At 43.0% G+C, this 16,152-nt stretch overlaps 1 protein-coding gene across 1 annotated transcript; it reads right to left on the reverse strand.

Moving 5' to 3' along the window:
* Window positions 1-1,137: 1,137 nt before the first annotated feature.
* On the reverse strand, window positions 1,138-15,642 carry tmx2b (thioredoxin-related transmembrane protein 2b). Its single transcript, XM_083934279.1, has 8 exons — window positions 15,380-15,642; window positions 13,858-13,918; window positions 13,357-13,470; window positions 10,665-10,741; window positions 10,451-10,557; window positions 10,290-10,355; window positions 7,851-7,980; window positions 1,138-5,946 (listed from the first exon to the last, which is right to left on the reverse strand). The coding sequence occupies exons 1-8, from the start codon at window positions 15,566-15,568 to the stop codon at window positions 5,767-5,769; spliced, it is 924 nt and encodes a 307-aa protein (XP_083790405.1). The 5' UTR covers window positions 15,569-15,642; the 3' UTR covers window positions 1,138-5,766.
* Window positions 15,643-16,152: the final 510 nt, after the last annotated feature.

A 16,152-nucleotide genomic window follows, 5' to 3' on the forward strand; every position in this document is an offset into this window, starting at 1 on the left:
GGTCTCCAAGAAGGCAGAATACTCTGAGCTGCTGTTTGGTGCATATGCACAAACAACAGTCAGAGTTTTTCCCCCCCCTACCACCCGCAGGCGTAAGGAGGCGACCCTCTCGTCCACCGGGGTGAACTCCAACACCACGGCGCTCAGCAGGGGGTTTGCGAGTATCCCCACACCCGCTCGGCGCCTCACACCCTTGGGGAACTCCAGAGAAGAATAGGGTCCAACCCCTATCCAGGAGTACGGTTCCAGAACCGAGACTGTGTGTGGAGGTAAGCCCCACCAGATCTAACTGGTAGCGCTCCACCTCCCGCACAAGCTCTGGCTCCTTCCCCTACAGAGAGGTGACATTCTGCGAGGCGGTGGGCCCACAGGATGGAGAGGAGGGAGGTGCCACGTCACTTTTTCGGCTGTGCCTGGCCGGGCTCCGTGGCAAACCAGGCCACCAGACGCTGGCCGGCGAGCCCTCCCTCTGGGCCTGGCTCCAGACGGGGGCCCCGAGCTTTCTCCGGGCAGGGTCTCTCTTCCTCTTCCTCGATTGTCCATTGAGTCTTTGTGAACCATTCTTAGTCCGGCCCCTCGCCTGAGACCATTCTGCCATGGGAGACACTACCAGGAGCTAGGGTCTAACAGGTTAGATAAACTGGCCAATACTTTTTTGAGACAGGAACTTGTCTTTTCTCTTTTAGACTGGATACTGCAGGTCAGTGACCCCGACCTGACTGATAAAAGATGACTTGGAACTTAACTAACAGGTGGCTTTAGGCCTATGATTTATAAGACAAAAGCCTATATACCACATACATGCTTATATTTATATAAACAGTGATGATAGGCTATATGTTTAAAAACTATTTGTAGTATTTAGTATCTATGTTTAGTTATATTGCATGTTCTGTTTCTCTGGTCGCTCAGTTTAATGTGGAAATAAAAGCTGCTGAGGGCTTCAGAGGAACACTGGAGAGTCAACGCAGCACAGAAACAAACTAGCATTTATCTGAAGAAGGAAGGCTGCATTGAAATACTTCATGTGCACATGGTTTTATTGCATGAATAATAAAAACAGGCCAGACTTCATGTACAGGAGCAAATATACATACAAGCCTTGGAATAAAATGCAATATGACAAAAAGGTCAAATCAATCCCACAAGATGTGTACAATACAAAAACCGTTTTAGTAATAAAAGAATAATTAAGGAATAAAGTCACATTCTTCAGAAAGCGGATGAAACAGTATGTGTGCACATGTTTCCTACAGGGAAACCAGCTCAAAACTGATTAGGAATGTTAGCAAGAAAGGAGGAAATAATGCTGGAAATTTCAACGGAATGCCTCAAAAGCTCTAGTTATCAGTTCCTAATACCAGAAGAAGCAGCAGTTTATTAAAAACAAATCAAATCAAAACAAAAGTGGATGTGTTAACACAATTACACAATCCTGGAACGTGACGTGGTGTCATCGAGACCAGACTTCAGTCGGACGCTGCAGACGTGCTCTCACCTCATCATTAGGCCAATCACAGGTGAGCAGAATGAGGGTTTGACATCTGATTGGCCACCATCACTTCAGACTCTGAGTGGAAAGTCTAAAAGATCCAGTGAGGACCGCCACATGTACCGGTATCATGGCACTGTACTGATAGAACTGTGCAACATGCCACTGTTTCATGTCATTAAATGGCATCCAATGGGTGAACCAGTTTCTCAACCCCAGGCTCGGGGCCTAATGCAGGTCACTCGATATGAAGTAGGATTCCTAAGATGATGATAATCGTTAAATATCAGTTGCAAGAGAAAAATCGACTAAAAGTGGTTAACATCAGCATGCTAATGTTTAGCAGGTATGATGTTTACCACTAGCATAGTTTAGTGCATGCTAACTAACTAATTAGCAGGAAAAACAGCTGATGAGAATTTCATTATTTCTGCAGGTATAGTTTTAAACCAAAGTCCTGCAATCATTTTAATGTTGAGCTAATAACAGTGCTCGAGCATCTTTAAAGTACGATTCAGGACTTCTTTGCTAGGAAACACAAGATAGATTGAGCCCAGTTTCAAGCATAGACTATAAAAAGTAATGGACGTAGCTTCCAAGCCTGAAAACTGGCGCCAATGTGGAAATGCCTGGTGATTTCCGAATGAAGCTTCTTGAAACATTTTCTTTATTTTCACTAAAGTCCACTAGATGGAGCTCTCTGCTCAACAAAGGCTTAAAAACACACTGAATCACCATTCATTGAGTCCTTTTCTTTAAACCAAGAGCTCCATCCAGTGGACTCAAAGAATACGACTAATGCTTTATTTGGACATCACTAGAAGTGCCTTTAACCTGCATTCTTTCTAATGTCCAGCAGGGGACGACTCCCCTGGCTCCAAAATGAAGTCAGATTTTATAGAAGTCAATGAGAAGTGGACCCTTCTTTTGAATGTTTCAAGTCTTCTTCAATACATCATGATGTTTTTTGTAAATTGCGGTCACATTTAGAGTCAATTAGACGAAAAAGCAGGGGTTGTTTTAGGGCGGGGCTACACGGCCACCTGTTAGTCAGGCTTGAGGCATCTATGTGTTAAAGTCTCAGGACTTTGACCCTGTCACTGTGTGTTTCACTTCAAAGTTAATTGTAAGACCTTGGGCACCTAAAAATAACTTGATCAGTGTGCAGTGGTTGTAGCTTGCTAACCAAGCTAGCTAGATAGTGCTAGCATTAGCTGGTAACTTGAGGGAAACTATTGATTTTCAACCAGCACTGTGCCCCTTCAGTACAAGCAGATGAACAGCACCAGTGCCAGTGTTTCCTGCTTACCTGCTGGCAAAAGTCCAGCAGCAGGTTTAATATTAGTCAAGTTTCTCTCTTTGACGATTAGCTTAGTGCAGCAACATTGAAAGTTAGCACTCTTCCTCAGCTCTGACCTCCAAATATGGTCACTTCTGGCTCCAAAATACCAAGATGACGACGGCCAAATGCCAAACTCCTGGCTTCAAACCGTATTCCATAAACCAATGGTTGACATCACAGTGGCTACGGCCATTACTTTTTACAGTTTATGATTTAATCCCAACACTGGTCGCTCCTGACTCATTTTAGAATCGAGACGAATATCTGCCAGATCGGTCGTTGCTTGTTTTTAGTAATAATAATAATTGGAGTGGTATTTTACAGTACTTTTTGACTGAGACTGCTGCCAAAGTAACAAAACCGACTGGGGGTTGAGAAGCCGGTGGATGCTGAAGCTCGAGCACTGCTTGTTTTTGAAAACATTAAAACACTGGTCATCTTGTTGGCAACACAGTTAAAAAAAAGTGCAACCCGATCAGTATACAACCTGAAAGTGTTGTCAAAGAAGATAATATCTTGCAAGTTAGCCATGAACGCCCAGCCTGAATGAAGACATGAAGTCAGGCTATCTCTCTGAGAGACACTGAATGTAGAACACACACAGATGAGGTGGAATGTGTCGATAAAATAGGATGAAACTGACAGTAGAGATGAGCTTAGTCTGTCCACATTAGTGCGGGTTCAAGTCCCCAGGGAGGAATAGGGACACAAACTCTTTAGTATACAACAAGAACTAGAACTATACTGTTTTTAAAAATGTTCTAATGGGGTGTTTCCACCAGAGGCGTTGACGGTGCTAGAGGACTCTGGCTCCACTCAATAAGCCGTTGATGGAACTAGGTTTTTCCAAAGAAGGAGCTCATAAACTGTTATTCTCTAACACTCCACCAAATCTATTGCTGAAATTTAGGCAAGAAATAAGCAATGCCACAGCTGAATCTTGGTAGATTTTGAAACGGCATGACCTTGTTTGACACCTTGGTCCAAGACTGACAGCTAGTCAGTCTCCATGTGATTTTACAGTGCATGAGGTTCAAACTCTACGTAGTAAATAAAGTGCACTTACTGAAACACCGTCGCTCTTGCTCCTTGCCTCTGTGCTGCTGAAAGATGCACCGCAGCGGCCACTCTTCAACGGTTCTCCTCTTAATAATCATATTCTTATAATGATGACAAATAAAAGCTAAGTCAAGTGCATTATGAATGTTGAATCTGCTATTTGACTTCTTTTATATAATTGATGTATTTAGGAAACAATAATGCAGAAGAGGAGGGGCATGCACTGGAGCGTGCAGCACACCAGCACGTGCTTGGTGTCACTGCTTACAGTGCGTTATCGTTGAGCAGTGTGGATGCTCTTTATAGTTATCATTATAGTTACAGTTGTTGGTGTGGATGGCCTTTAACACCACCCATGCAGATGTGTTTATGTTAAAAGTGTAATTCCGGCGTATAGTAATGTAATTCTGGAGCCTCTTCCCAAACAATCCTTGAAGTGAATCTCCAACGCTGTCGGAGTTTTCTGAGAATTGTAAACACGCGACCGTGTAGAGAATTCACATGCTGTCGTGTAAATAAGATAAATAACTTAAGTCTGTTTAGTTTGTTTACTAAAAGGACAGATTTGTTCTATAGGAAAGGGATCCTTAAATGACTCCTGTTGGGATCTGACACTATTCAGAAAATACAATTAAAGAAAATTTACTTGAAATTCAAGGGGGGCGAGGGTTGCCGTTGTGTCTAATGATACATCATACATCAAATAAACCATCAAGACAGTTTTGTTCGTATATGAACTATTAACGGAGAAATCCTGTAGATTTGGTAACAGCCGGATGTGGCTAACACTGATTAGCTCGGGGCAGCACGGTGAAGGCATTCAATCGTCTTTTTTAACCTCTAATACTACTGAAAATAACACCAAACCTCTGCAGCAGCATGAGAAGAGTCCGTACACAGAAAACAAAGCACCAATGGGCTCTTTCCTTTTGGATTGACTTTGGTAATCCACTGTAATGGACTTTACTATGAGAGGAGCTGGTACAGGGGCCAGTAGGTAAGTCTTTAAAACACTCTTTTAATAAACTCTGGGTTCACCAACTACGTTGTTGGTGCTTTTTCTGTGTAGGGACTCTTCTCATGCTGCTGCAGAGGTTTGCTGTTATTTTCAGCAGTATTCGTACTGCCCCGAGCTAATCAGTGTTAGCCACGTCCCGCTGCTAGCGACTCTCCTGGATTTCTCCATTAATAGTTTATACACTAAAAAACTGTCTTGATGGCTTATTTGATGTATGCAAGTGTTGAAAAAGAACATGGGATGATTTTACGCCGGAATTTCACTTTAAACAAGTGCTCCCATATGTTATCTTTCAATTCAAACCAACACCACCAGGAACCTGAATCCACTGTTTAACACTGCAGAGGAACTGTCAGTCAGACTCTGTGTACCGCTGAGTTAGAACATAAATAAACACTTACTCATAGAATGACGTTAAAAAAAATCTACTCTAATCTACTTAAATTAGTGGCATAAGAAATGTAAAACAACAAAGTAGCATCACATTCACTGCTCCCTTACTGTTAATCAGCAGTCACTCAGACTTCACAGCTTTAACCATCAGAATGTGTGGTGTACTGCACATCACAGGCCTTACAGTGACACACTGGGCCAGGCTTCAGCATCACTCCAGCTGCTCTACTGTGTCCCAGTTAGCTCCTCCGCTAAAGTGTCCACTTGTTCTCTTTGCTCTTTATTGAGGGAAAGATTGGGTTTAAAGGGGGGGGGGGGGGGGGGGGGGTTATGGTGTTGGAGATGTTGAAGTACTGTGATCCACAGCCGGGGAACAACCTGAACACTTTGAGGGGGGGTTGGGGGGCTGACCTGGACCCACAAGTTCCATCCACGAGTGAAAGCTGAGTGATACAAGCGTTCTTATTTGTCCTTCTTGGATTCAGACTCCGGAGCCTCTGCTGGGGCTCCTTGCTGCTCTGGCTCGTCCTCCTCGGGGACCGGGGGGAACTGGGACAGGCTGACCTTGTCTTCTTTGGTCTTGTTGAGCTTCTTGGATTTCTGATAGAGTTCGTTCAGGTTGAACTCTCGGATGATGTTCTCCTGGTGGGGAGAGACAGGCTGGTATTTATGAGAGTTCATTTCAATCTAAAAAAACACCTCCACTATTCACTATGTGGGATGGAATGTTATTCTTGGATACAGCTTTCAGGAACCCACAATGACCCACACCTGTTTGGACCTGTGCTACATGAAAGAAGGTGCAACCCAAAAGATACTCAGCTTTGAAGTAAACTCAGTTTTCTTCGAACCTGGAAGTAAATAGTCCCGTGCTGCAGGTCAGAAATGTCCCGGAGGAACACACTACATAGACATGGACACTCTGTGGCATACATATACTGTCCACCCAACTACTGACGAGTTATTCACCAACTACTTTTGATCGCTGAAATAGTTTGTTTACCGATTACCTATGTATCCACGGTGACAGGTTGCCATTTATATACTATCAACTATTTTGAGAAATTGGCAACCAATTCTTGGCCGTTTTAACATTTAAAAAAAAAGAAAATAGGGACAGCAAACAGCAAAACCTGTACCCCTAAATAGATATCTGTTGGATGGGTGATGTTTTAATAGAAAACTGAAAACTAGAACCAGAAAACTGCATGTGACAACGCTGCACATGCGTTGGTGCATTTACTCGAGTGCACACATGCGTTTTCTGGAGACAACGGTGAAGCAAATGAAGTTGTTTGACCTTCAACATCACAAACTAAAATTTCTGGAAAATCCTCTGTGACAAAGTAATTTGTATGAAACCCACTCCAGTTAGTGAACTGTGGAAGAGACTGAGTCAGAATGGACTAAGGTCAAACCAGAGCAGTGTGAGAAACTAGTGATGTCCTGTGGGTGCAGATGTGCTGAAGTCATTCAAAGCTGTGGCCTCTACACTTCCTGTTCATTTTTTAATCCGAGAGCCCGGAGAAAAGCAATGTAAAGTGGTTAAATAGTAGTGTTTTATTGGGTATCAACCCTGTGCTTATGTGCGTACTAGACTTTAAGCGATAATAAATGTTTTAACCCTGTAAGCGCAGCTCTTTACTATTATATAAGTTCACTTCACGGTGGGTTCGAGAAGTTTGGCATATTTTTATAGAAAACAGCATTCAAATCATGTTTTGTTCCTCAGACTAAAGTAATGGGGGAAAGTGTGACTCAGTATCATACTGGCACCAATATCCAAACATTTCTAAGGCCTATTGATTACTGACTATAATGGCTGATTGACTGATGGTTGGATGGATTATTACACACCTATATGTACAGTGAAAGGATTATTGGTTGTTGTAATAACCCTGTCCATACTCAGTGTTTCCATGCTTATTTAGAGATATTTTTGATGATCTAGAAGATCTGCCTTACTAAAAAAATAAATAGACTAATTTGATGGGCACTGTTTGTGGGAGGTGTTGGCTAGAGTTGCTGCATAAAATGCTGGATTGGGTATTTGCGAGTACATGAGTCCATCCAACAATCGACATCACACAATTTAGCCCCCCCCAAAAAAATCAACTCAAAGTACTTTCAAAAAGATTAAATTTCCCCAAAAATCACTTCAGCAAGTTTCCAAAACATAACATATTCAAAATACTCTCCTTGATAAAACTTAACGTAACCATTTGAAGGTTAATATGATCCTGCACAGAACTCAGCGTGTTTTCTGTTTGGGCTCGGACACATCAGTAGTTCATTCTCAGTTAAAGGAAAGTCGGAGAATGCTCAAATCCTTTTCCAGGACTCCACAAGACTTTCTCTGACTTGTTACTAGTTAAAAAACACATTTGATAATATTATGCAGGTTCTTATTAACAGCAGTGTTGGGCAAACGGGGCTCCATTAACCTATATGAACCATTTTCTTCATTTTCTGAGCCCACTCGACGGCATAGAAAGGCGTCCATGAAGCCTCATTTGCTCATCACTAATTAATGGTCCCAGTCTGACCTCAGTGAAGCTCCAGGATACGGCTCTGCCCTTCTTGTCCACCTGGGGGCGCCGCATCACCTCCTTCCCTCCCTGAAACAACACCAAGGAGGGAAGCTGCTTGGACAGCGGAGATGTGGACACCCTGTACCTATACAGAGCAGAACAACATGTTGACACATATGGTCAGTCCTCTCTCACATCTAAATATAGGTGCGTTTCCATTAGGGTCGAATACCCGGAATAAGGAGGGTCTATCTCGCCTAAACGCCCCTAATTTACATATGAGTCGCTCGAGCGGCCGTTTGAGTGGCCGTTTCTTGGCCCTCTCGCAGAGCAGGGCTGTTTTGCTGATTGGTGGTTGCTGATTAGATGTAACTCTCAGCAGGATGTGACGTGTGGTAGAACAGACGCCACAACAACATGGTGAAGTAGAGTACCGTATTTTCGCGACTATAAGGCGCAAATAAACATCTTTTTTTTTCCTCAAAATGTGCGCCGCGCCCTATAGTGCGGTGCGCCCTATGTGTGTTACTGCGGACGTTGTTGAGACCACCGTGAGAACGTACAAGGGGGATAGTGGGCGTGGATTGTGTATAAAAGAACAGGTATGTGCTTTATGCAGAACATTGTTGTGATAACAACCCTGAGAATGGCAAAGAGACACGCCTATGAAGCACAGTTTAAACTGAAGGCTATCAGCTACGCAGAGGAACATGGAAATCGAGCAGCCGCGAGAGAATTCAAGATTAATGAATCGATGGTTCGCAAGTGGAGGAAGATGGAAAACGAACTCCGACAGGTAAAGAAGACGCTGCTGAGTTTCCGCGGACATAAGGCGAGGTGGCCCGAGTTGGAGGAAAGACTTGAGCGGTGGATCATTGAGCAAAGAACGAGTGGGGCGAGCGTTTCGACGGTCACTGTTCGAACTAAAAGCAGTAACGCTAGCGGAAGAAATGAAAATTGAACATTTTCAAGGAGGTCCGTCGTGGTGCTTTCGTTATCCGGACCAGGACTACAGTAGCGCAGCAACGTCCGGCGGATTATAATAAAAAGCTGGCGAGCTTCCACTCCTTCTGCAGCGAACACATCGCCGACAAAAGCATCCAGCCAAGCCACATCACCAACATGGACGAGGTGCCGCTCACTTTTGACATCCCGGTGAGTCACACGGTGGAGAAGGGGACAAGAACGGTAGCGATACGCACAACGGGGTATGAAAAAGCTTCGTTTACTGTTGTGCTTGGCTGCCACGCAAATGGACAGAAACTGCCGCCTATGGTGATTTTTAAGAGGAAGACTTTGCCTAAAGAGACTTTTCCAGCTGGAGTCGTTATTAAGGCAAATGAAAAGGGCTGGATGGATGAGGAGATGATGAAAGAGTGGCTGAGGGAGGTGTATGTAAGGAGACCAGGTGGTTTTTTCCGTGCATCACCATCGCTGTTAATCTGTGACTCCATGCGTGCCCATCTCACAGCCGATGTGAAAAACAAGGTGAAACAAATGAACGCTGTGCTTGCTGTTATTCCGGGAGGTCTGACAAAGGAACTTCAACCGCTCGACATCGGTGTGAACCGGCCGTCTAAAGTAAGGCTGCGAGCGGCGTGGGAGCGATGGATGACCGACGGAGATCAGTTTCACAAAAAGTGGAAGGCAGCGCCGGGCAAGTTACGCCACAGTTTGCGGATGGATTGTAGATGCTTGGGCTAACGTGTCTGCTGGCACTGTTGTTCGAGCTTTCGCAAAAGCCGGCATCATTTCCGAGGAGCCGCACGGCACGGAAAGTGACTCTGACAGCGAAGAAGGGGAAACTGGCATGTCTGATTTAGCGCAGCTGTTTAATTCAGAAAACAGAGGATGATGACTTTGATGGCTTTGATTAAATACTTTGTAATAAATACATGTAATAAATACATGAAATACATACTCAGTTTTGCTCCCGCTCTATTTTTAAATACGCAGTAGAGGTATTTAAACGTAGTAGAGAATATGTACCGGTATATAAAACTTGCGCCCTATAATCCGGTGCGCCGTATGTGTGTGTTAAATACAGTAATGGCACACATAACTGAGACTGCGCCTTTTAGTACGGTGCGCCTTATGGTCGTGAAAATAAGGTAGACACTTTTATCCAGTTGTGTAGAAGAACACAGCGCAGAAAATGTTCTGTGCATGCACATCTTTGCACGGGCTTGTTAAATTAGTGCTGCAGCGGCCGGGTTGGATTCTGACCTGTGGTCCTTTGCTGCATGTGGCGATCTAAACCCATTGAGAGTGATACGTCACCCCCAGCCTCTCGTAAAACCCTCTGGTCCTTTTTTTGTAATGGAAACACGGCGAGTGAACGGCCATTTGAGAGGGCGTGGCCTGAAACTTTCCGAGTGGCCACATTTTACCCTGAAGGAATCGCACCTAATGACACAAACGTCTTCAAAACAAAAGAGAAAAGAGAAGTCTTACTTTTTGGAAACCTCTCCATAACGTCCAATGTCCACTTTACCAAACTTGAGACCAGCACAGTTATACCTGAAACACAGGAAGCCAAAATGAACTCAGCTGACCCTTGTTAAAGACACTGAGGGGACTTTGGACTTTCACTGAGTGGGCAGAAGGAGTCTTACTTGAGAGAGAGATCGGCATAGACCGATGCAAAGGACTGGCACTCTGGAGACCAGTTAGCGAAAAACTCAACAATCCACGTCACACGAGTGTCTCCGTCCAGCTCATCCTGGACACACACACATTTGGATTTATAATTACAAACAACATGTACAGGTCTTTTCTCTTGGTAAGGGACAAACTGACTCTAGAAACAAGTCAGCCATTTTGACTCACATCGATGGTTTTGTCGCTGAAGTATTTGATGTACTCCGGTCCCATGTAAAGAGGGGGCTTACAGGTCATCAGGAACACTGAACACAGAGAACCAACACAACAGGAGGACGTTAGCACTTTATATCTGCAGAATTGGGGCCCATGATAAACTGATTAGTTGACTCACAGAACATCAATAGACACAAAATTGGATAATTGTTTTGTAGAAGTCATTTACAAAGCATTGGTTCCACACTCTACTATTTTTGTGAATTATGTAGGGGTGTGACGAGGTATCATCCCACGAGATCCCACAATATTTAAATGTGACGATATTTCTCATCAAGCTAAAAAAGGTGTCTCGCAATATCAATGTGTAAATGACTAAACAGCAACAGAGGGACAGATAAGACACGAACAATATGTAAACACTGTAAGAAGATAGTGCCGCGTAACACAGACACCTAACATGTGAGCCCCACAGCTTCTTTAACATCAGGCTACAAGTTATAGTCACAGTGTCGGGACCTGACGAACACGAAGCCTACGTACGGGTGAAGTTAGGAGAACGGTTGGGTCTCTGCTGTCTGTCAGAAGCAGAGATGGTCATAAGCCACTTTTTGCCTGTCTGAGTCAAGTCTCTGCAAGTCCTACTCTTATTGTTTTAATAAATAATAATAGAGTTGAAGTGCAACTGTATTGTATAATTACTCAAGGTTCCAACTAATGACAGTTTATAATCTAGTGTAAATAAACAAAGTTTACCTGAACTAATTAGCTGCTCCAGGTCCTGCTCTCATTGGAGGATTTGAAGACATTTGATAATAACTTGGAGGCAGACATATTCTGACTGATATATTCATGAATATGAGCAATTCTGATGTAGATTTGCTGTTTTACTTGTTATTTGCTATATTTGTATTGTGTTATAGTCATGCATTTTGTATTGGCTGCTGTTATGTTTGTCAGAAACGTTGTCAGTCCTGCTGCGGTCTGTCTCAGGACACTCTGAGAAAAGATGTTTAATGTCAGAGAGCTTTTCCTGAATAATAAAGGTTAAATAAATAAAAAATCCTCCAGCCTCTCAAATGCAGTGTAATGGCTAAAGCTAATAACGCAGTAACATTAATGTTATGTGGTCAAAAATAAACCTGTAACATAAACTTGCCTTTAGCTGACATTAATAAAAAACTAACGTTGACAGTTTATGCAGCTGATCTTAACACAGATGTTGTATTCTGTGATTCTTTTGTTCCGGCTGTGCCTGAGGTTATTAAAGCTAATATGACAAACAATATAACGGTAATGAAACTACAGCAGCAGAAGCAGGTGATGTGCTCTGTGTCATCTGTGGAGTGTGGCCGCTCACACATCTCTGTGGGGGAGAAGGACTTTCTGCTCCTGATGTTAATGCTCCAAAATGTACAGAAATAAAATGACAAGTCTCAAATCTCGAGTCCACGTCAAGTGTCAAGTCACATTTGTGTGCGACTTAAGAGCAACTCAAGTCAGAGTCTCAAACTTGAGTCCCCATCTCCTCCCTAGCCAAGTGACAGCGGCTGGATAACCTGCCTTCACCAGCTGACTGACAGACATTTACTAAAGTACTAAAATAGTTTCATGTCGGCTCCATGGGAACAGTGTTTAACTGATTCATGACTTTATTTCCCCACCCAGCGCAGCAAGTGAGGGGAAGTCTGTGACACAGAAACACCAAGACTGAGCTGATCAGTCAATGTAGATATGGTTCATATGTTCAAAACACATATACTCAGCATGAGTACCAAAGGCTACACCGTGGCTAACGTGAGAACTATCCAAAGACGCCTGCAGCACGACCACAACTCTCTGCTAACATCAACCGCTCCTGTAACGAAAATACTAAAAACAGTGTCAATATACCATCTCGTTCTCAATATCTGAACTCAATATCGGGTTTTTTTCAGGAATTTTGCTGGGTCTCAGTAAATAATGAATAAGTCATAGAGTGTCTTGAGATAACTTTTGTTATGATTTGGCACTGTAAATAAACTATGATATGATAATCCATGTGCAGACCATAGACTATAAAAAAAATGGACGTCGGGGTCCGTTCTCTCAACTTGATCCAATCGTCCTCACATACGGGATTCTCCATCTTGTCAGACTTTGACTCCGCCTCATTTTCTCTGACCAAAAAGGGGCATGTATGTGACGTTGGGGGGAGGGAGATATGTCCATCTAGCTGAAGTATACCTCTGAGGAGAAGTGAGGGCCAGAGGCTAACTGTCACTCAAGAGGCCACGCCCCTAATTATTCATAAACTTTAACCTCCAATAAAATTAAAACTAGCCTGGTACAAAATAATTCAGCCCCCTCAGCGCTGCCATGGAGATATGACCTAAACATACAGACTAGGATGTTTTTCTGTCCCAGGTCTTAAACAGATTTAATGATGCTGTGAAAACAGTCTGTTTAACATGGGGATCAATGAGAAACTGCTCCATTATGAAACCTGCCCTAGTGGACACTCAGAACTGACATTTTTGGCACTTCCTGATGGAATCAACCAGGAGCCATTTCAATACGTCTCTCAATACTTTGACTTCCCTAACCTGTCTGTGGCTCTCAGCTCCAAGCCCGTTGGTTCCTAGCAAAGACAAACATCCCCAAAAATCTGTTAAACATAAGGTTGATAAGACAGGAAACATAGATGTGTAAAGGCTGGACTGACCTATGCAGAGTGTCAGGTAGAGCAGTCCCATCCTGATGTCCAGTCTGAAGAACAGGATCACATTGGCCACTTTGCTGAACAGGATGATGTTTCCCACGTGCTGCTCCACCGTTACTGACGTGAACAGATACAGAGACACGGTCCATGCTTTTGTCCAAAATCCAGAAAAGGAATCAACAAGTCCTGAGCAGTGCTGTTTCTAACATTCAACCAGAATGGCTTTTGGGGGATGATGCCATTATTTTCTAATATTCAGTATCCTTAAAATGTCAAAACCAAGAGATTTAATGTGCTACTTTCTGTGTTAATTAAATTCTGGTCACAGTGGAGGATGACATGGAAAGACAGATTAACAAATAATGTGTGGCCCAGTGCATCGGTTTACTCTCACTTGTATCATTACAGTTCCTGTGACTGGTTCTTTACTCAGCAAGGAACCAGATAATAACGTGACATATCATCATATTTCATAACAAAGTAGAAGAGAAGACATTTACTCACTCGCTCGTCTGTTCTTCATCATGACTATGGCACTGAGGAACATGAGGATCTCCACCTCCCTCTGAGAACACAAACGTGACATGTCTTAAAGGTTGAATATGGAGAATCTTTATTAAAAGCTATATTTTTTTGTTGAGCGTTGCTGGTTGCCAGGGTTGTCTGTTGTTGGGTGCAGCTACTGTAGACTGTGTCAATATAGGCCAAGCATTCACTCCATGAACTGAGAGAAAGGAGAGAAACGGCATTAAAACGCACGCCCAAATGGCTACGTCTCTCCTTGATCGCTAACATCACTTTCGTTTTTCTTAGCTGTAACAGCTAATGCTAACAGCTAGTGCTAACAGTCAATCAAACTCCTCTAATCCTTGTTTTTATGGTGTGATTTTCTGGAGGGGATGGGTTCAAACAGACTCTGGTCTCCTGTAGGCTACTGGGCCAGGTCTGACCAACCTGGCAACCCGAGTGATGGAGTTATTTTTTGTTGTTGCCACTACAATCTTGAGACACTAGATGGCGCTGTTCTGCTCACTCTCTATATTCAGCCTTTAACTGTGGCCAGCGGTCATGTTAAACAGTCTGTTTATATTGAAAGCATTCAGGTCATTGTGGGACACCACAATGTCAGACTACCTGACAACATTTTGTGAGAGAATAATTGTATAATGTGTCAGTAAAGGGACTGGAGGCAGTGTCAGTAAATAATGGTAAAAGCCAAAGGGTACGTACACAATATTTTCTTGCTGATTTTTTTAAATTACTAACTGAAAAAATGCTGTATATCTTAGCTGTGGATTGTGTGCTTTAGAAAAAAAAATCTGTATACTGATGCATAGCATAGCATGTTCTCTGGCAATTCAATAAATAAACAGTCACCACAGTGTAAATAATATGGTTGTATACACCTGTGTGACCTGGATACCTTACAAACGAAAACACACGGAATATTTTCCCATTTAAAAAAAATTAAACTCGAAAATGTTTTAGTTACTATGCTTTTTATTACGATCAATTTGACCTAATTGTGTATCACGATATCTCAATATATGACAGAACCCCCACGCGATTCCATTGAAAGACAATAAATGATCCCAATGAACACGTCTTGTAACAGTTTAGTAAGGAAACACTGTGGAATCGGGAAGTTAACACACGATTTGTCTTGTGTTTTTATGAAAGCCTTGATTCTAGTCTCCTGCATCGATCCTCCTTATAATGATACTCCATTATTGACAGTTATTTTTGTACATAAATAAACGCTGACCTGCAATCTATATGTGCCGTATATAATATATCACCCTCATCTCATTCTATTGAGTAACAATTGAAATTTTATGACACAAGCATCTCTGCCAATGGATTTGCAGTTGTGTGACCGCAGTTTGGCCTGTCGCTGTCTCCATAGCTACGACCAGCTAACGCTAGCCCTCAGCTCTGTCCACAGCTCTGTCCCAATGGCCGACGAACGTTAGCTCATACCAATTCTTGAAAAGCAATGTGTGACTTTATAGCATTTAGTACGGACCCAGTCGAAGTCGCAGGAGTTGCCGTCCTCTCGCTGTGTGGACAGATGGTCGCAGATGCCAGGCGTCTTGCGGACAGCTACAAATGCTATCGACATGAAGAGAGAGGCTATGTAGTAGGGCTTTAGCAGCCACTTGTACACCTGCGGCAGGTGGTACAGGAAAGCAAATAGCGGTGTTAGCAGCGCCATTTTCTATTAAACTGTTTTTACTATACCTAACACTGGTAAAGAACCCCGAAAATACCGAGGCAGCCAGTGACGAAGCCGTTAGCTCAATATGAATGGCTCCACGCTAACGCCAGCTGTCTGCGCGCGATACAGTGCGAAGGTAGCAACTTCCGGTTAGGATGTTAAAAATAAAATAATGTGTAGTAACGTGCATGCACAGTTTGACCCTAAAACGGATTTTATTGTTAAAAAAAAGTAAACATGACGTATAAATGTGTATAAATATATACATTTTTAGATCTTACACTCATTGGCGCGTTTTCTCACCCATTTTAACATATAGTCGTTTTTAATATGAAGGTGGGAAACCTGACTTCCTGTATTACTGTGGTTAACTCTCGGTAGCTTGCTTTGGCTTTGCAGTTTGCTGTCGGCAGAATAGTATAGAAATCCTGATTTAAAGGGGCGGAAAGATGGGCGAACTACGGAGGTCAATCAGGACGAATGTGTCACAGCAGGCGCTGATTGGTCAGGCCAGAGAACAGGTCACCGGTGATTGGTTCATTGTGATATTGGAAGGGTGATTCTAATTTTACATCAGGGCT

This window comes from Echiichthys vipera (assembly GCF_963691815.1).
Source record: "Echiichthys vipera genome assembly, chromosome: 2".
In the NCBI taxonomy this organism is placed as follows: domain Eukaryota; kingdom Metazoa; phylum Chordata; class Actinopteri; order Perciformes; family Trachinidae; genus Echiichthys; species Echiichthys vipera.

Bases quoted from the DNA above. Each gene is read 5' to 3' on its own strand.
- tmx2b (XM_083934279.1), bottom strand. From the start codon at position 15,568: ATGGCGCTGCTAACACCGCTATTTGCTTTCCTGTACCACCTGCCGCAG. The intron at 13,919-15,379 runs GTCCGTACTAAA...TTGTGTTCTCAG, and splicing joins ACTCCTGCGACTTCGACTGG to AGGGAGGTGGAGATCCTCAT. The intron at 10,558-10,664 runs GTGAGTCAAAAT...GTGTGTGTCCAG, and splicing joins TCAGCGACAAAACCATCGAT to GATGAGCTGGACGGAGACAC.